At 38.0% G+C, this 21,663-nt stretch overlaps 2 protein-coding genes across 1 annotated transcript in view; one reads left to right on the top strand and one right to left on the bottom strand.

The window, feature by feature from the left end:
• LOC133267870 (proline-serine-threonine phosphatase-interacting protein 2-like) overlaps nucleotides 1–21,663 on the bottom strand; it is a 349,308-nt gene that overhangs the window by 91,060 nt on the left and 236,585 nt on the right.
• ARK2N (arkadia (RNF111) N-terminal like PKA signaling regulator 2N) overlaps nucleotides 1–21,663 on the top strand; it is a 195,673-nt gene that overhangs the window by 28,347 nt on the left and 145,663 nt on the right. The window contains exons 3-5 of the mRNA XM_061450556.1: nucleotides 9,137–9,319; nucleotides 12,761–12,887; nucleotides 16,574–17,797. Of these exons, the coding sequence (XP_061306540.1) occupies nucleotides 9,137–9,319; nucleotides 12,761–12,887; nucleotides 16,574–16,763 (500 nt within the window). The 3' untranslated portion in view covers nucleotides 16,764–17,797. The remainder of the gene's footprint in view (nucleotides 1–9,136; nucleotides 9,320–12,760; nucleotides 12,888–16,573; nucleotides 17,798–21,663) is intronic.

Here is a 21,663-nt window from a genome sequence, read left to right as displayed (position 1 = left end):
GCCAGTGGAATTTCTGCGAGTCTTCAATATCTTGGTAATTCGTTGAAAAACTCTAAATCTTGCCAAAAAAATTTAAGTTGACAAGCAGGTATTCTTTATTGCGGTGCTGGGAGACAGGGGGGATAGCTCCTCCAAGCGTGTCCCACTCAAGCACCGAACAAGCTGTGATGATATAATCATTAAATATACAAATTCATTACATTACATGCATATTCAGGAAGTTACTTATGCATTACATCATATCTCTATAAAATTCTTCCCACATGCGCCCAATAATGTGGTAGTGATCTTTGAGACCCCTGGTGGTCATTTCTTCATCATCTTTGCCTTCCTCTTCATCACTTCGTCCTTTGGCTGAACTTTGGAGCTGGCCATCCTTGTTGTCCGTTTGCCAGCTGCTTAGTTAGTTCTGACTGGTTTCCCTAAACATTAACTGAAGAGTTCTCTTCCTTGTCATTGTTATAGAGTCCACTTGGGGTCCAAATCACTTAGTTATAAGCAAAAGATTTGTTCTATATACAAAGAGCTATCCTTCATTCTGTCTTGTTCTTTCCCCATCTCTTTGGTTAGGTAATCTTAAAAAAAAAAACAAACATTGAAATAATTTAGTGTGTTAATAGACAAAAATTTGGATTTTGTTACTACAGGCAAAAATTTAAAACTTTCAAACATTTTTATCCATTACCGTTAATTGTTGTTTTCAATTGCAGGTAGCTGTGAATGTGAAAGAACAAGCAGATTACAGCAGTTGAGCATACAGACTTGAAAGCTATGCTTTTTCTAGGGTAAAATTACTCCAAGACACCCAGAAGACTGAGGGAATAGTTCCTATTAGATATCATTTTAATTGAAGTTCCCCTACAAAAGCTACATAGTGTGGAAAACACCTGTGCAAGACCAGTGGTTATAAATTGTTCTGTAAATGATAAATATGACTTGGTTGAGTCACTCTTTTCACTTGCCTCAAAACTGGAGCAAGATCTTCAGCTGCCATAAATCAGCTCCTCTAAAAAGTGTGCATCTTAGACCAGACAGCTGACTGTCTGGTCTAAACTGAAGCATCTCTCTTCTTGCTTTGTATTGTGATTTTGAAAAATGCAGAGCACTGAAGAAACCAACCTTCAGATCCTAGCGATTAGTCTGTATTTTAAATGTGTGTGGCAACAGCCTTCAGCATCTCTGAAAAAGCAGATTCTCAATACATAATTTCATATTATGTTTCACTTTTTCTCCTGGAAATATCTTTGCTATATTATATGTCTGCAATTAAGTTTCTCATGATTTCCATTATAAACTCTTGTTTTCAAAGGGCTTTGACTAGAAACTGTCAGGGAGTTAAAATTTCTTCAGCTGCAATTTTAACATAAATTTTAATCTCTTCCATATTTCATTAAACCAGTCTGGCCTTATTTAAGACTATTTTAAGATTATCAGAAGGAAACTATTAAACTTTCCAACCCAGAGTTACATTTTGAATCTAAGTTTATGCTCGCGTATCAGTAAACTACTTCAAAACCAGCTACATTTTGAGTCTCTGTTTATGCTCACATCTCCAAGAAATTACTTCAAACCTGTGAAATTTAACAAGTGGAGGAGAAATCAGAAGGAGTTTTGCACAGAGGTGGGGAATCACAGACTATAATTTAGAATTTCTTTAATTGCCCTGGTTTTATACTTACGAGTGGAGCAAAGAAACCTTACAGTTTCTTTAAAGATTTTTATGTATGATTTGAAAGAGTAAATGCATCAAGTCATATCAGCTGGTTCATACTGATGTAATTCCAGGGAAGATGGTGTCATGTAAAACATAGCTACTTTGTTAGCTTTTTTATTTGCAAGTGCAAAAGAAATAAGTCTTTATTTAATTTAAATGTCACTAAATACAAACTGACAATTCACTAAATGAAAAATTGAAGGATCTGATCCTAGAATTGGAGCCAATGTAGGAGTCCTTGGCATTTCAAGGGGATTTAGTATGCAGTGTTTTTGCAGGCTTAGTCTGCAAGTTCTTCCCCAGGGATTTGTGCTGCTTCCCTTCATCTAGTGGAGTCTGCAGGAAATTCCACCCTTCACACCTCGTTTTATCTGAGCATTTGGGGGTTTTGCTTCACATACTTCCGATTTTATTTAGGAAAAACAAAAGTATTATATACAGCAGAAATTCAAACAAAGGCAGTGAAGCTTTATTCAGTGTTTCTGTTGTAAAAAATAAACAGAGCAGGTAAAAAGACAAAAAAGGGAAAATAATCTTAAACCTTTCAGATTTACTGCCCCTCAGTGTTGTTTCTAATAGTAGTAGGACAGAATAATTCAGACAGAAATAAAAATCTGTTTTTTAAGTTCACAGTGTATTTAGTGTTTTTGGAGGATTGTGAGGTTGTTTTATCTGAGCCGCTAGAGTTAAGACTTGGAGGACAAATCTTAATTTCAGTGACACTGGATTATATTTAGCAGTTATTTTCCAAATCGAAATGTATTTCTTTTCACTGATTTGATTTGTTAATGTATTTTGTCCCTTCCTGTATCCAAGTACTGTAATTTTTTTCTTTTTTCAGAGTACTGTTTCAAGGGCATTAAGACATTAAATCCTCATTAAAATCCAGTAGAAATTTTCTGCTAATTTCAGTGGGACTAGCGTTCCACCTTGTCAGAAACTGAACTTATTCTGCACTTTTTTCGATCAGAGAATCCTTCAGCTGACTTAGGGTAAACTTTTGCCTGATGGGTGTGTGTAAATCAGACAAGTTAACTAGATGTTTTTAAGCTGACCTCTGTGGTTTCATGTGGGAGCATGAGAGCAAATGCAATGTGTAGTTCATACTGTATTAGCTAAAATATTCAGGCTGATTGATAGAGATGGACAGTACCTTGCAAAATGAAACAAAATTAAAAAAGCTAGAAATCGGACTTTCTCACAAATGTTATTAGTCTCATAGTATTAGATCAGCAAAATGAAGGCACACAGAAAATAGGCTGATAGAGTTAGAAGTGATTGAAGTGCTCTGTTAAATCTCAAAGGCTGGCCAAGCCAAGGGATTAGTCTGGACCATCAGAAGTTTTGCACAAATGCTGTATTAGCCTTTCCATGGGAAGATGCAGTTTGTACTTGCAAAAGTGTGATGTTTTCTGGAGGGGAGTGTGTTTACTTGCCTTTTCCTAATGTAAGCAGTATATACATAGGGAATACTTTATTTTAACTGTCATAGCTCTGTCAGAGTTGGGTGTGATGATTTCCAAAACCCTCCTGATACACTTTTGCAAGTGAAACTGGGGAAGAGATGTGGCTAATATATGTGCTTCCATAATTAATGAATCATTAGGTGACATCAGGGAAAATAAATCTTATCACAAGATACAAAGTGCACACTACTTCTTGGTGTTTTCAGTGCACAGCCACGATCCATGTGCCTTTGTTTAACACACAATGAAAAAGGCTGTTTTATGTCTTCATGTATAATTTGATAAAACAAATCCAAGATACTTTCTATCTAGTCATCAAAAAGCCTGAAAGAATGAATGATCAGCAAGACTTGTATTTTTGATGTGCTGTCTAAAAAATGGTATGGTCTGAGAACAGGTACTCATTTGATCATGTTTTGAGTTTATAATTTTATTACTATGGTAAAAAAACCAACAAAACCACAAAAGCTTTACTGTGTGAAATGAAGGAAAATGCGAGGAAAGTGGATTCATGGGTAAAGTTCACTTTATGGCTTTAGAGTGAATGTTGTTACACTCTATTGTTTTTTATTGTATTTACAATGTATTCTTTGCCTAACCCTGTAAATTTTGAAATGTAACCAGTGTAACCTGGAATAAATAAATATAAATATAAATAGTAATGAAGTGTTTCATGTTGCTGAACAACATAAAAAAGCAGCAATCTCCTGCATCCCCACCCTGCTTTAGAAATTGTTTTAGGATTCAGCTAGTTTGTGCCATTTAAACTGCTCATACTTTATGAAGAGGCAGCTCTGGATCATGTTTTAAATAATGCCAGGTTTATATTGTCTATCTACAACAGAATGACTTTCAGTTCAGCCTGTAGTCTTATATCCAAACCCTTTCTGCTCAAAGTTACTGAAGTGTCTACTGTAAAACTACTTTGGCAAGTCACTTAAATATTCAAGTTTTTGGCATGCAAAATATGATTATTTCAATTACTGTAATGATCATTGATCTTAAAATTTATATAGGTTAGGTATCGAAGTCCGTTCTATATTTTGCTTAGTTGTGAAGTAAACGGAGTTATCTCTCAAATTTAAGTGTCTCATGTAAATCAAGGTGTTCTTAGATCTTTTATTGTTTTTAAATGTCTCTTTTGTTATTTAAAAAAGTAAATACTACTTAGTTTAGAATACTGGGATCAAGACAAAGCAGTGCCTACATTCCCAGTGCAGATGAGAGCCTGGAAGCAGACCTGTGTTCTTGGGCTTGTGATTAATTCTGGTACCTCGGTGTGGTGCCTTTACACCTTTTGCATGTTTCATGAAAGCATTTACAAACACAGTTTTTTAACTCCTCAGTAATTTACCAGTTAAAAATAGCTCAGTAATTTTAGGGGAGTGTTGTTTTCAGCAAAGATGAGCTTTGCTGCTTGTTAACCTTGAGCAAACTGCAAATCTCTGCTTGCCTCAGTTTCCCCCACAGCAGAGGGAGGTATAATAACCACCTCGGAGCTGTTTAGAGAGCCACTAATGGAAAGTTTTTTGTAAGAATAAATTGCTTTAATTATTATTGCTATTATTAGTGTACGTATTTTGTGTGTTTTAAAACGTAGGGTAGTACACGTCAGTGAGGCTCCGTGTCTTCTTATGGCAAAGATGCTGATGACCACCAAAATTAGGCTTTTAATTTGGAAGTTATTTCAGTCAGGATAATCCTCTGGCGATTTTGCCACTACTTGTAGAGAAAGTATAGCAAAGTTTTAAATCCCATCCCGAAGGCTGGAATTTATCTTGATGAACTTAAGCGGTCTGAAAGCTAGGTGCCTTGTCTAAGGGGGGTGTCTGAGCTCTTCTTGCTTACTGGGGAATGAGGAAGATGAGGATGCTCCTGGCTGCAGTTTCCAGGGATTACCTAACCCTGAAGTTCCTTTCTCAGACTACAGTGGGAGGGAGTGTAAGTGATGAGCATGGCACTAGATGCCTAAATTTAGAAAGCTGAAGAGAAATAATGAGTTAAAAGACTAAATTCAGGGTTTGATAGCTACTGTCTTCTGTTTCCTGTTATGAAGTACTGCTGTGCATTGTTACAAAGCTGCTGCAGCACAAAGGTACGGTGCTTCTACAGGATCACTGCTTTTACCCTACAGCTGAAATTTTACGGTTGATTCCCCCTTTTTCCTTGTGCTGCCATTATAATGAATTAAGGGATAATAGGAGTGTGGATCTTACAACAGTTTAGACTGAATGTTGAGATGTGGCTCAATGAAAAGCATGAGAATGGCTAGCAGAGAAGAAATAACTGAATTTTCTACGTTGCAGGCTTTAAAATGAAAGATGTTATTAGGCCTGGGGTTTTGTACACGTGGCTTCTGACACAATTGTCCTGAGTTGGGTTAGTTTTGATGAGCTGTGTAAATTTAGGGAGAGTTTGACACTTGGAAATGCTGTCCCTGTGGTGACCTCTGCCTCTGAATTCTTTAAAAGAAAAGTAAGAAAAGCAGTCTCTCCTCCCCCTATTAACATTAAATGTCAACAGCTGTATTTTGCTGCTGGTACTTATTAACTTTTCAGCCTTGCCTTTTTCAAGTGTTTATTGCTTTAGAAGTGAATTAAAGCTTATCACCAGGCAAATGTAAGTCTTACAGCTCCCTTGACTTCTCGAAAGAAGCAATTTCTCTTAAATAGATGGTTTAAATTACTGACCATTGAGCCTCCTAATTGTGCTACATTAAATTTTGATTCTGGCATGGTTTGTTTTGGTGTCTGCTTTTCTATCTGTTGAAATCCTGTGACAGTCAGTAATTAGGAGTAGCTCTCATGTAAAGAAAAGATGGTAAGGTACAACTGTGGTTGTAGTTAATCCTTAATTTTCCTTATTTTTTTCCCTTAATTGTTAACCTGACAGCATTTTTTTTCCATTTATTTCCTAGCTTAGGCCAATTGTCCTTAGTTCTTGGTACCACACATTCACTTTGCATCACATCACAGAATGGTCACATATTTGGTTGGGGAAGTATTACTTATTTCCAGATTTAACCCCTCCCAACCCATCCTTTTAGCACTGAAAAGGAAACAGGCCTTTGGAAATGTTTTTTTTTTAGATAATCTTTTTATGTGCCTTTGCTGCAGCTTTCATCTAGTTGTAGTTGTCTACAACTTACTTATTCTTTTATTTATTGTTTGGGTTGCTTTAAACACACACATGAATTTATTGCTTATTTCTTCTGTTACACGTGCTAGTAATCCTAGGAGTTGTTGCAGTGTTGAGGCCATTATTTTGGCCTCATTGGTCATTTACTGGTGATAGGTATGGATAACCCTCGTGTCAGGAGCCTTTTATTTCCAGATCTGATCCTGAAATGCAAGGCTGAGAAAAGCAGAAATAGACCTCTGCTGTGATTTCTCTATAAATAAGGAGTTCGGTTTTTCAGTATGGTTAAATTGGTGGCTATTGCACTGACAAGTATGAAAGTACAGTGTGTAAATTATATTGAAAATATTTCTGTCTGTTTGATGTATAATAAATTTAAGCTAAGTTATAAGGTGTGCTGTTTGGAAGTGTGGAAGATACAGGAGTGGAGCTACAGATAACAAGTTTATGCTTGTATTTCCTACTGATGAAGACTTTCACACAAGTAATTTCTATGGGTAGGTGATGAGAATATCACTCTGCATGTATATACATTCATTATACATTTTTGCATGATTATACATGTAGGAGTGGTACAATTTTGACTTGAGACTATTGGTGTCTTTTGTCCAAATATAATTTCACTTGTGTAGACATGTCTATCTAAAATCAAATTTTGCTTCTGCTTTTGAAGATCTCAGTCAGAAGCGAGAGAAACAAAGACCTGAAGGAACAGTACATAGCTCCTGAAATCTTAGATAACCTATTGAAGAAATGGTCATATAGTCAATATTGTACTTGACCCTCGTATCTTCTGCACTCAACTGTTTATTTTTATAGATCACATTATATATGTTCACGATGAACTTTGATTATAAGGCTGAAAGAAAACATGCTTCTCATGATTCAGTTCAGTTCTTGCTTTCTGCATGTAATTTAATCATCAGCTGTCACAAATAATTAACTGAACATCAGGCAGCTTAATTTTGAACTTTGTGTTACACTATTTTGTAATTGCCTTTTGAAAAGACAAATATTGCCTTTCAGTTAATTATCAGGACTTCCTTTTCAGTCATAATCATCAGCATTTCATGTTGTGAACAGTTTGGTCTTTAATACATTGGTATTTAACTACCCATTTATTTTTGTTTGGTCTGTTTTAAGTTCCTAATATAACATTGTTATATGAAATTGTTGTGTTGGAGGCAGGTCTGATTGGAAATATTTTGCGCATTTCTTCATACCTTGTTGCAAAACTGATCTTTAGTATGATTTAAGCAATATGGTCACTCTTTAGTGAAGTCTGTTGCTAATCACAAAATAGGCATTTCTTAAAATAGGGGGTGTTGAATTATGTTTCAGGGACCAGGTTACAAAAAAAACCCAAACCAACCAAAAAACCCATGAGCAGACAAACCCACCCTAAAAACTTCAGTTGAAACAGCCTTTCAGAGGAATAAATTTGAAACTTTTAAATCATCGCATTCTTTTCTGTCTTCAACAGCCACTTAACACTTCTAAAAGAAGCCAGTCTTTCTGAAAAGTTTTTTCATTTTATTCTTTGTGACTTTTAAAGATTTCTTTAGTCATTCTATAACTCTGAAGCTCCTATCATCCTAAACACATTACTAGTTTATGGTTATTTTGTATTATTCCATGCAAATTACACTGTCTGTGTTTCATACCCGTAACAAAAATCTCTTGCAGACCCTCAGCTGCTAGAACTTCCTTACAGTTAAAGAACTGCAGTGGCAAACCTGCTGAGCTCTGACCCAACTTGTGTTTCTATTTCATACTCATTTTTGTGGATGAAGTCTTGGCCCAAAGAAAGTTTTGATTCTTTCATGTGGGGAGTGGGAACTCCAACCACTTTCGTCCACTCTTAGTTGATAAGCTGTTGCTGAGACAAGGCATTCGAGTTAAAATATGCATCCTTTCAGAATTGCAGCATTCATCCATTCTCTCTGCTTCCATATCAGTCTTTGTCTTGAATTTGACTTTTCTGAGCCTCTTGTGTTTGCAGCATGCTTTCCAGTTAGGATTTTCATTCCTCACAAAGAAGATGGTCCATCTTAACAAAATAGACCAAAAATAGCTTTTTTATTATTCCTCAGGAATAGATTTCATGTAAGCAGCTTTCTCTCCTGCTTCTCCCCTTCACTTTGGTGGCAAAAAATATATATGGTAATCATATTGAATTAAAAGCATATTTATCACTGCACATTATAGTTTTGTTTCTTGATATTCTTGATCTTAAAAAAAAAAAACAGCAGCAAAAAACTGCATTTTGAAAAATTCCCCTGCCATTAACAGGTAAACATTATGAAAGGGAAGTTGCCTAATGTTAAGTTTATTGTCACTGGGTCAGTTATATCAAAGTTAGTTTTATTCAACAAACCCTAAAGTAATGTAAGCTGTCACTTGAGTTCTGTAAAATCCTCTAGATAAATATCTTGTGTTGCCAAATTTTATGTCCTGTAACTTAACTATTTTTACATTTGAAACTGAAGGTTTTATCCTTTTAATACTGTAAATCTAACATTGTCATATATGGAGATATTTATATGTTAATGTAAAAAAGATAATACACAAATTACTGATACATCGATAAACATGGTTTTCTTACATTTGTGTTTTCTGTATATGAAAGGATAAAATGTCTCTGTAATCTCAGACTATATTCATTAAATGAAATGTTAAGAATTCATAAAATTTATAGTTCTGTAAGAGATTCATGTAGGAGAAGGCATCAGTCCTTCAACAAATCATTTGTGCTTTTAAAGGTTTCTTTCACAGTATGCCTACTTCTAATCCATGTTGTTTTTCTCTCCTTCTGCAGATGGACCTCCTGTCATACCTCATTATGATATATCAGACACAAATTCAGACTCAGAAGTGGTAAATGTGGATAACCTGTTGGCAGCTGCAGTAGTGCAAGAGCACAGTAATTCCTTAGGGAATCAAGACTCAGGATCTGCCTGGAGAACCAGAGGGCTGCTAGATGAACTGACCGGTGATACAGGTTTGTTTAAATTCTTTGACATTTTTTCCAGCATCTCAGTTGGTGTCTCTCCATTTCCTGCTTTCAGTATTTTCATAGTTTATGAAGCTTGAAAAGCTCCTTGTGTGGATTTTGCAGTAAAACAGTACAGGTGCTTATTAAAAATGCCTGACATTTGTTCTAAAATACAAATGATAAAAATAGACAAAGGTTGCTGCAATGTATTACTAACAGTAGTTTTCTTCATTATTTTTTTTCTCTTTCTTTTCCCTCTAATTACTTCTTGGAACTTAGGTCTTGTGGATTAGATGGTTTTGTAATTTTAAGTGAGCTCAGCTTGGTATTGAATACTTGATTATGGTGACCTATACCATCAGCTAGGAAACTGATCATAACCTCATTTTAAGTATTGCAATTGTGTATGTCTTTTTTCTTCTTTGTATCTTTATTTCTTTGAAATGCAAGCATTAATCATTCCCATCTTCCGTCTGAGTTTCTAGCGTAACTTAGACAATTGGACAGATCAGCACCAGATAAAGATGAAGGGTGAAAAGATGTTGGTAAATGGGTTTAGCATCAAGAAACAGCAAAGAAGTTTCTTTCAGGAAAGCAAGAGCAGAAAGACTATGGGAGAATTCAGAGGAGTTCGTGTAGTTCGTAAAAATTGTTCAGTTTCTCTTGCTGCCTGCAACTCTTCCCTAACAAAAGAATTAAACCACAGGATTAAATGTTACTGTGTTCTGCATGCATAGACCTAACGGTGTACTTCCTATCAACTTCATCCTGTAGTTTTATATGCTAACATACTGCCTTCCTTTCCACTCATGGTTTTAATGCCCATGTTAAGATTTTTAGCTGCAAAAGACATAGAGTATTGCCTGCAGTGCTGCAGCATAGCAGAGTTTTCTTTCATGCTATGTTTTCCAAATGTAAGCCAGCCAAAGGGTACCTGCATTGGAAGTGTCCTGATGGCTCTTAGGTACTTCTCAATGTCTATGAAGTTTAAAGAACTACAAGCATGTGGCTGATTTGGAAAAAGATCTTCCATTATGATAGAGTGGACAAGTCTGTTATTTGAATATGAGAGTCTCTGTCACATTTTCACTGTGATCTGTAGCTGGATGTTGTTGCTTTTGGAAGATAGCTGGTTTTACAAGCTCAGTGGTATTGTGTGCAGGGTATCGGCTGATTGATGCATAGCTGTTTGACCCCTAAAAAGCCAACTCCTTTATTAAGTGATTTATTAGATATTAGAACACCTAAAATTAGCTTTAGCACTAATAGATTGGCACTTCAAAGGAGCCTAAGTTTCTTATCAAGCTTTGTTCCACTTTCTGCTTATGAGTACAGTGCTGCAATGCAGCTGGAGGAGATCTGTCTTCCTTCCTCCACCTATATCCATGGGGACTTGCAAGGACGAGGTAAAAGAAAGCTTCAAGAAACTTCGTCATCCCTGGTTCTATGGGAATGTGTCCATGCGGATTTGCTTCTATTGCTGTAGCCATCTCAATGTCTGAAAGAATTAATCTCTTTTCCTTCATACACCTTGCCCCAGAGCCTTGTAGTCTCAGTGCACTTGTGACTGTACGTTTGTCAGTACTGGCCTTTTCTGATCATGTCTAGGATTGCACATTTGGAAAGGAGAGTTTTCAACACTTGCATCTCATTCACAGCTATAATCTTCAGCCAGTATCTAATTTAACAGACATTAAATGATTGTTCCCATGGGAAAATAACAACATGAGCGTAATTTCAGTGAAAAATCTTACTAAGACACACTATCACGTCTTTGTGCATGGGCAAATATTTGGGCTGTTTTGCAAGAACTGATATTGCAGGGCAAACAAAACATCTCCTTTGGGCATCATCCTAATGTTCCTGCAAAGAAATTAACAGCGTAGGCATGTTATTAGGCATGAAGTTTGTATGGCCAGAGTCTGTAAATACATCTGTGTGCTATAATCCTGATTTACCCTCAGCTACTCTTGCAGCATTTACTCTGCTAATCATAGTTTCTTTACTGCTAATTACATTTTTGTTGTCTGAGCTTAAAGCTACGGCAATATGTGAAAGCTCTGTTGGAAATTCCGTTTATACCTCTGGGGATTTATTTTGGGGTTATTTAGTCTGCTTTGCCCCTCTGCCAGACATTACCCTGTCTAGCAAAGGGTGCAGAATGGTGTTACATCTTTAGCACATTAATACAACATGTTAAGGCAGGTCGATATCTGTACCAGCTTGCATGATTTGGTGATCAAGGACCAAGAAGAGCCACACAAGGGTTTGTGTTACTCTCATGCTGCCTGTGCTGTAGCAGCAGTGATATTCAGGAGCGGGGTGATGCGAATCGCTGGGGTGGTGATCACATAAATCTCCCAGTTTGCATGGCCAGCACATGAATCAAAGCCTCTGAGCACTTTCATTTTATGTTTCACAGTGTGCCCAGTCACTTCTATTAAAGCAAGATCTGTGACCCATTTTGGGACTTTCTGGCAGTCAGTGGTAATTGTCAATTGTTCAGCTAAAATGTGATGTTAGAAAAGGTCTCCTGTGCTATTACTTCATTTTAAGCTGACCCATCTTCTTTTGTCTTGAGAGGTGGAAACTCCTCCTCTGGGTACATGGCAGCACACAGGTTTCCTTCCCTAGCTACCCCCCATGTTGCACCAAGGGGCTTTGCTTTCTAAAACCAGAACATACAACCTGGTCTCTACCCCTCTATTTGCTTGCGTCTTTCCCAAGTACTTCAAGCTATCACTAGGAAGTTTCTCTGGCGCTTGTTTAAACTTAAATCAAACTTAAATTTCTTCTCTCTGTGTCCTCTTGATCCAGCTGGGGGTATAAATCAGTTTTGCATGTTTACACACCTTTGAAATTCTGTGGACTGTTACTGTGTTCTCCTCATCTTAGAATATTGTCCAGTCAAACTAGACATGTATAATATATTCATCTAATCTCAAATTTCCTGCTACAAAAATGATTCTTCCCGTGTGGTACAGTTGAGTGAGTGGTTTCCAAGAAGCAGGTATTGCCATTGCTTCAGGGCTCAGCAGTGTCCCTTAGATTACTGCTACAGAGAGACAGTAGAAGTAATTTTTTTGTTGTTGCTAAGGAAAAATAATTAAATAGAATTTACATCTCTTTATTAAAATAATTATTTTAAAAATTATTTTCTGTAAAACAATGATTTTGGCTGTTTTCTGGTTTTCATGCAAGTACTACTTAACGTGTCACAGTATGGCTTCACTAGTTGTGCCTGTGGCCAATGGTATGAGGTTCAGCAAGGCAAAGTGCCAGGTCCTGCACTTGGCCACAACAGCCCCATGCAGGCATGGGAAAGAGTGGCTGGAAAGCTGTTATGGAAAAGGACCTGGGGGTGCTTGAGGAATTCCTTTTCCAGCTGATTTCTGAGTTGTGTAAACTATTAAACATTAGCTGTATTTGCCTTTTCCCCATCTGTAGGTCATTTGGATCCAGGCTTCCTTGCAAGTGACAAAACTTCTTCTGGTAATGTCCAGATCAATGAAGAAATTCATATCGCCTCTTCTGATAGTGAAGTAGAGATTGTTGGAGTTCAAGAACACGCCAGGTATGAATCCCTTTTTCTTGCTCTTAATATTTCTTTCATTTTCTCAGAATACCTGTATTTCCAAAATTAATAAAGAAAAAACATGCTGACTTACACTTCTGTAGTTACCCACCCATGACTGAGGCGCCAAAGATAGCAAATGTTCCACTTGGTTTTATCATTCTGCTTATCATGGTGATGTCAAAATCTGTTTTCCTTCAGAACATTACCAACTTGATAAGTATTCAGACTAAGCTTGCGATTACTATCAAATGTTAACAGGCTGAACATAGGTAGTACTGAGATACCAAATATTGAGATACCAGATAATATATGTACATCAGGAATACAGATTTTAAAGGCATAGTGTGGCTATGCAAATACATAAACAAAACTATATGGGTTCTTGTTTGCTTTCAGAATATTCACTTACTTTAAGCATTTAATCAGCTTCCAGTTTAATTAATAATTTAATACTGTCATTTTTTTCAATGGCTAATGTCATAAGATAGCCCCTTTAGATTAAAAATCATATCCTTATGAATCTTGGTTTTATTTCAAGATATGAGAGAGTTCAGAGTAGATGAGGGTGAAAAAGCCAGAGGTTTCTCTCAAGCTCAGAAACAAAACTGTCCAGCTGTGCTTCAGCTGTTGTTCTTGATAGGCTTTTTTGATGTTACTTTTCATATTTAGTTTACGATCTTTCCTTGGCTTAAATTATTACGTAGCAGTTGAACAAGATTGGCATTTTCACATAGTATGGAGTGTTAATTTGGTGGAATAAAAGCCATTTAAAACAGTAAACAAGTAAACTCTTTCTGAAACTAGTCTTGCTGCCTGGTGGATGCTTGGAGGCGGAACAAGGGTGTGAGGGACAAGGAACAGAGTTGTTCCTCATTGTCCCTTCATTGCATCTTTCTTGAGGAGAGGAAGAAAAAGGTGTGCAGGACTCAGTGTCCTGGGTTGGAAACTATGCAGATAGTCTGGATACAGTCCAGTGCTGTTGGATGTGAAAAAAGGAAGTTTTAAGGTGCCAAAGGAAGAGAGATTTAGTCTTGGCTTTTAGAATAGTGAAAATCCTTGCATGGCCAACTCGCTTGAAGATACTAATCGCTTAGGAGGTAGCTCTCCTGGCTGTTCACCCAGCAGACCCAGGGTTTTGTCCTAATGATAAGCAGAGTGAACTTGTCCTTCAATACTAGCTCATGTAAATCTGTCTAGCACTGTGTACACCTCTCTAGCACTATGTACACCTCTCTAGCACTATGTACAGCCCTCTGCATGAGGTCCCCTATTCAAAAGCTTTCTGTGTTCCTTGCCTTGATAACATTTACCATGTACAAGGTAATGTTAGCTTAATGCAGAGTTGCTGTTTAAAGTCAGTTTTATATATATTTGTACTGAGATAATTTCAGCAAATATAGTCTTAAAGCATGGGTTTGTGCTTTCCTTTGTTTATGTAACCATCTCTCATCGCCCAGAAACTAGCTTTTACTGCCTCCATTCAATACTCATCCATTTCAGTTGTTCACATCCTAGTTAGAATTTTATTTGTCTTGCAGGTCTAGGCTTGCAGTTACAAACTGTTGATGGGCTTCTGACAGGGTTGTCATTTGGAGAAGGTTTAGGGTTTTGATCAGTATTTTTTTGCATGCTTGGTTAGTATGGTGTTTGGATTCAGTTATTTTGCTCACAGTCTTTTTCATCGTGCTCCATATTCTATGTTGTCATTGGAGTGGTGTGAGTTGTGACACTCCAGAGTTTGTCCATCATTTGTGATTTTTTTCAGATGGCTACTGGATCTGTCATCATTGGAATATTACTTGGCATCTGCTTAGGACAAGTCCTGCTTTTCAGTTTGTTTAATTTTTCTCTAATAGATTTTAATTTTTTTAAATTATGCATGTGCATAAAACAGTCTTCCTTTGATTTTTCTTAGTTCCTTCCCCCATCCTTCTTTTGGTTTCCTTTACCTGGTATTTTCTCTTAGCTACAGATTGGAAAGCATGTTCCCAAAGCTCTGTTTGAATGTTTTGCTCTTGGCAGCTTGTGTGACTTGTTTGAGGATAAACACTTATTTTTGCAAGGTATCACAAGGTAGTTTATAGCTTACTTTTTATCATATTCAGGGAGAAAAGTTAGTATTAGGTTTGTTTAAGCATTGAGGACTGTTCTGAATGGGAATGGTGGACCATAGCCCCTGAGACCAAACATAATGTTTAGTTTGCTTTGGCTACAGGCTTTTCTTGTCCGTTATGCTTAAAAATGCTGCTTCTTAGAAGAAAGCTTTAAAAAAAAAAAAAAATCCTTCATTTGTTAGAGTTCCAGTCCCTTATTACAAATTCTTTGTAGATACGTACTATAAGCATGTAATTTTAAGACTGAAGAAGTAATAAAAAAGTGATTCTGAACATCACATCAAAACTAAATAGCGTATTTGAGAAGGAAATGAGACATTTATAGTCAGAGAAGCTAGGGCTCAGAGAATGAGATTTTTCATTCTTTTTCATGAAACTCTAACTGGAGCCAAGAGAGATGAGCATAACTGAAGTAAATCTGAAGAAAATAAATTGCACTACTTTTAAGTTAAAACAAATAAAATGTAAATGTCAGGGTTATTTGACCAATGCAGAAAACCTGGCTTCCTGAAATATACAGTACACATGATTCACAAAGAAAAGGGAAAAGGTTACTCCAGCAGCTAAACATCTCCTACTTACGTATGCAGCCAGGAGCAGCTACAGCCACCATCAGTGCTTACAAGAGGAAAATGACTTTTGGAGCACCAGGTTTAAAGTTTTACTAGCCTTTGTTTTAAGATTTACAGCTGGAAGTGGGGTGATGATCTTAAAGGCTCCAGTAAATTCTTACCACTTCATCATATAATAAAATTGGTTGGTCTTTCTTTTTTTTCTCCTTCTAATTATTGTTAGCTTGTACTTCAATTGTCACTATCTATGATGAATATAATAGGTAAAAATACTGTGCAAATAAGTAGGTATGAACCTCACTCCAGCAAAGCACTTTAATGTGTGCTTATCTTTAAATACATGATTTAGTGTCATTGACTCTAATCACTGAAAGCTTAAATGTTTTGCTGAAGTGGGGCTGTGCTCATTATCAGTGAGCATTTCCCAGCATGTTTGTAATCTTCAGTTAAGAAGACCAAAGGAAAGAATCAAATGTAATGGCTATAGTAATGTAATTACAAGAGCTCTTTTGTAATTATTGTAATGGAAGTATCATTATGTCCTTATTTTAAGAGGGGTTTGATTTCATATAGAAAGATAGCTTTTATCAAGCCCCACTTAAAATTTTTTCTTTTTTTTTTTAAAGTCCAGTGGGTGAAACTGCTATCAGGGAACCATGCTTATGGATAATGTGTGGTGCTACACATGATGGGGCAAATCTCTTCAAGTTCCTTGGGTTCCATTAACATATTTTATGAGGAATATCTTGTACAGCCACTGGTAGAATTCAGTTCTTAATAATTTAATCCGCACCACCCCCAAGTGTAAGTTCAGTCTCAGCTTTGTTTACTGGGTACTTAACATGTCATGGACTATACCAGTGCACACTCTACAAGAACAGTTTGGAGAAGGGTATGTTAACAAGATGTCTAAGTGATGAAACACTCCAGATAAGAATCTTGTGCCTAAATCCAATTGTAGCTTTAATCTTTTGTGGTGCTTTTTGCCTACCTGCAGGTGTGTGCATCCCAGGAGAGGCGTGATTCAGAGTGTGTCTTCCTGGAAGCATGGCTCAGGCTCACAGTATATTAACACTCAGCAAACGCAATCATGGACAGCTGTGACTCCCCAGCAGAATTGGTCTTCACCCCCTGAAGTAGTAGACCTTACTTTGGATGAGGATACCAGGCGCAAATACCTACTGTAATTCAATGTCACCATGTTTCTGTCCCCAACCCTTCTCCCCTTTATGGCACAGAAGTTCATTGTTAAAGCTTCAGCTTCAGAAGCCCTACTTCTGGCATTGCAGAATTCAAACTCATGAAAACTTCATACAAATGTATATAATTTCAGTATAATTTAAAATGGTTTCGCTTTCTCCAAGGAGGATTCCTCCCAGAATTAAAACCCAATAGCACCAAATTTAAAACGCAGCTACAGTACTAATGTGTGTGTGTTAAGATTAAGAAATAACTGTGTGCAAACTTAAATCCTCCCACCTTTTCCCACCTACAGCTTTAGAATATTTTTCATTTATCAGTATATTGAGGTGTGTTTTTTTTTGTTAGAAGTTAGTGTTTTGCTTTGTGAGCGTGAGTGATTTTGAGAAATGCTGTGTGTTCTCACTGATTTTAGTGGAATTGGGGGTATTCAACACTTGCAAAAACTGGGCCAAGAGTATTCATACCTAAGCTGATTTGGTGTATACCAGCAGGAGGGACTGTCTTTAATACAAACGGCCCATAACATATGCACTGAACAGCTTTTAAAGGACTTTTATCTTGAATAATTTTTCAGTTTACACTCTTTCCAGTGCTGTCTTCTGTCTACTTGACTACTGTGTTTCGCTGATCATTTCCCACTGCTTATTATGATTTAACATAGTAATAGTAGTGACTTAGTAGCAGCTGATTATTGCAAAAGCACAGGGAAAAAATAATAAAAAGGCCCAGCATCTGTCTCCATTTTAAATATAGCTGAACTTTTCTGCCTGTATCTGGGTCTTGCCTGGAGTAGGAGAAGGGGAGAAATGAAACATTTCACTCATAGGTCTCATTTCTGCTGTTGTTTATTTGCTTCATTGAGTATACAACAAAATTCCAAAGCCCCAGGCTGGCAAAGCACTTTAGCAGCTGACACTGTGGGGCCATTCAAGTGCTTAAAACCCTTTCCTAAGCGATGTTGCAGGATCAGGGCCTGAGGTTGGGATCTTTGTGGGTTTTTGTTTTTTTTTGGGGGGGGGTGGGGGTGTGTTTTTTTTGTTTTGTTTTGTTGGTTTTTTTTTTAAACCCCTATATCTGCACCATTTTCCTGGCTCTGGGCCATGTCTCCTACCCTAGCTTTGGAATTGTTTTGGGGGTATGATCCAGGATCCACTTGTCTACCAGAATACTGACTGAAATCAGTGTAACTGCTTCCTTGAGAGGGCTGTGATTCCTGTAGTGTGTATGGGAATTCCCGCCCCTCATCTGTCATTCTGAGCCTTTCTCAAGGCGAAAACCAAAGATTAGACTATAACAAGATGACATTCACTTTAAAGACTACTGTGCAATTAAAATGTTCCTTTGTATTCCAGATGTTCCTAGTGGGAATTTTGTACAGCTCTATCCTTGGATTATATTTTTCTTTTTGCCGTTTCTGGTGGTAATCAGGACACGGGAAGTTGTGATTTTTTTTTTTGTGTTGGCTGGTTTCTGAATTTACTTGACTTCCAATAATTGTATCTATAGGCAAGAAAAATAAATAAGGTTACCTATTTTTCACATAGAGAAACAAAAAAAACCCTGTATTGTTAGTAACAAAGAGCTTTTTCTTTAACAAGCAGAACAGCTGTGACTGCACTTTAAAGAACAACTAGATTAAGGGATTGTTATTCTAATTTCAAGCTTTTTAAGGCATTGAACATAAGTGAATTGCATGGCCAGAAAAATGTGTGCTGTGTTTCTTGTGGCCAATGTCTTCTTCTGGGGATGGGAGGGAGGAAAGCAGCAGTGCCTGGATGGAGCCGGTGAAGGAAGAGCCCTGTACGACTGGGGCACTGCATTGGTTAGGAGCTGTCCATCTTTTCTCCTCGTGTTTTAGCCAAACGGCTGTTTTTAGCACACATGCTGTAACTTTGGAACCGTGACTCGGTGTTGCTGCTTCTTCCTGTTTCACAAAGCCTTTTGAAGATGAGTTTTGACGAAAGCTGCAGGGACCCATTTGTAGTCCTCCCGTGGAAAATGCAAACCAACTCCCTTTTTTTTCAGTTTGTATGTGATGTGACTTCCATGTATATGTATATAAAAATGACTGTGTCCTAACCAAACTTCCTCCAATTGTGCACTGTGTTAGTTTAAACAATTCATGTATTGTAGTCTGATGCAGGTTTTCTTTTATTTAAAACACTACATAATTTTCTCTTGTTCTTAACAGATTTGAAAGGGTAGAGATCTGAAAACCGCAATCACTGGATAGCTGCGAAGTGGGTTTGTTTTCTTGTTGTTTTGTTTATTATTTTTTAAGAGAGCAAAAGGTGCCTGGACGCTTTTGCTCTTCTCAGCAGGAAAGAGAAGTGTTAGCCATTGTATGGCTGCGAACCAGTGCACTTGAGGGCTGTCCAGGACCCATTGGAGCTGATGTTTTTCACTGATTTCAGTGTGCATTGGCTCAAGCCCTGGCTTAGCAGTTCCTGAAATTGCTGGAGTGTGAACTTGGAATCTTCTATAGTGAAGACAAATCATTGCTTAGGATATAAATGTTTAAAATGTGCAACTCTTGTTAAAAGATCTGATTCTTCTCGACACTCATTATTTAGTTCTCATTTTCCATCTAGTATTTAATGGTCTTTGGAGAAAAAAAAATAATAAAACAGAGTGTTATATATATAAATATATATATTTTTGGTGCAAGATGAGACCTTCTGTTTTTTGCAACAAGTCTGTAGCATAAAGGTTAAACTATTTTAAAACAAAATAAAATAAAGTGTATTATTTAAACAATATCTGTTTGGTTTTTTTTTTCTTATTCCACTTTCATGAAATATGCTGCTGTTTGTCACATCTCCAAAATGCAGCCTTAAGCTCTGGCAGTGTTACACTTGGATTTTCTCACACAGTCATATAGCGCTGTGGCTCAGATCTACTGACATTTGAAATGAATGTGTAGACCTGCTATGAAGCTCTGTGCAGATCCTTGCAGACCATGAGAGATGTGGTGTCAGGATGAACAGTCTTGAGAATCACTGAGTTATGCTGAGGAATTTACAAACACAAGTGAAGAGAAGGATGGTGAGTGTAACTGTGCTAAATTTGGGGTCCTGCTGCCTGACAGCCCTCTCAGAGCTCATATGGAAATAATAGTAGTAGTAGTGATAGTAGTAATAATATAAATTGAGAGCCCCTGAGGAGAAGGACTTGGGGGTCTTGGTCACTGAGGAGCTCCCTATGACCCAATTTCAGTGTGCGCTTGAGCCCAAACCCCCCCTGAGAGCATGAGCAGCAGGTTCAGGGAAGGAATTCTCCGCCTCTCTGCATGCTGGGGAGACCCCCCTCCTCCAGTCCTGGTGCAGCTCTGGGGGAGCAGCAGCACAAGAGGGATGTGGAGCTGTTGGAGCAAGTCCAGAGGAGGCCATGGAAATGCTGTAAGGGCTAGAGCAGCTCTGCTCTGGAGCCAGGCTGAGAGAGCTGGGCTGGTTCAGCCTGGAGAAGAGAAGGCTCCTGAAGGGGAGACCCCAGAGCAGCTCCAGTGCCTAAAGGGGCTGCAGGAAACCTGGAGAGGGGCTTGGGACAAGGGCCTGTACCACTCCAACCCAGGTTATGATTCTGCGATAATAAAGATCCATTACACTTCTAAATGAAAAGGGGAGTTCACTTTAGTTCTGATGTTTTTTTATCACAAGAAGACTCAGTGGTGCCAATAAGGAGAACTATTTATCAACGTGTTTTAAATGTCAAGATGGATAAGGAGAATGAAGTGTTCGCTTTCAGTTCCAATGAGTTCCTGGTTCTCATGAAGCTTGAAAATACAAATTCTGGGTCTGGCCATGAAGGTGGACCCCAAGCTCAGATGTTATTTCACATCTATCACCAGCTGAGGGAGAGCAGCAATGTGGAATTTGGTTCACATGTAAGAGGAGAGCTGATGTATCTCCTGATTCTTTCCTTCCTCCATCACCAAGGGACACTCAGAGTCTTTAGACTTCAGGATGTACTGAATGGAAAGCTTAACGTTCCTCCTGTGGCACTCAGCACATCCCTCTGTCTTTCCCCTGTGAAGTCATTGCAATGCAAATTAAAGGCTGCAAATCCAGTTTGTCTGCCTCGGAATAGGGACAAGAAGGGTTTGACTAAGTGCATTAGTTTCCCACTTCCGTGGAGAACCTGTCACTGGTGCCCTTTGCTGCGTGCATCAACTCCATCCTGAAGTGCTGCTTGGTTGTGCCTCTTCAGGGCTGTCATCTGTGAATGTCAGCACTGTGGCTCTCTCCAGAGCATCACAGGGATGCAGTTTCCCTTCTGCCTGTGAAGGAGAGGAGCAGCACACCTGCAAAGTGCAAACTTGAGAAGAGCCCCGCATTTACTTTCATCTTAGAATCATAGGATCATAGAATCATAGAACAGTTAGGGTTGGAAAGGACCTTAAGACCATCCAGTTCCAGCCCCCCTGACATGGGCAGGGACAGCTCACACTAAACCATGTCACCCAAGGCTCTGTCCAACCTGGCCTTGAACACCACCAGGGATGGAGCATTCACAACTTCCCTGGGCAACCCATTCCAGTGCCTCACCACCCTCACAGTAAAGAATTTCTTTCTTATATCCAATCTAAACCTCCCTGTTTGTCCTGTCACTCCAGTCCCTAATGAATAGTCCCCAGCATCCTTATAGCCCCCCTTCAGATCTTCAGTGCAAATGAGGTGAATGCCATCCTTTTATGGAGATTAAACAGTAGATGAGGGTCCAAAACCCCCTCCCCGGGTCTATGTCTTGATACCAGGAAGTGTATGAAAAGTAAATGTGTTCTGAAACCCCTTATGACTGCTGGTTCATAAATGTCCATTGGAAGCTTTCTCTTGGGGCTGGTTAGTCACCTGGATTTGCAATTCAGTTTGAAATCAGAATGGAGAG

Source organism: Pezoporus flaviventris, unplaced genomic scaffold (assembly GCF_033815535.1).
Source record: "Pezoporus flaviventris isolate CSIRO_AGI_PZ_B2104156 unplaced genomic scaffold, CSIRO_AGI_Pfla_v1 ptg000010l, whole genome shotgun sequence".
Lineage (NCBI taxonomy): Eukaryota > Metazoa > Chordata > Aves > Psittaciformes > Psittacidae > Pezoporus > Pezoporus flaviventris.
The sequence above is the reverse complement of the archived record's forward strand: the minus strand, read 5'-3'. Positions and strand labels throughout refer to the sequence as shown.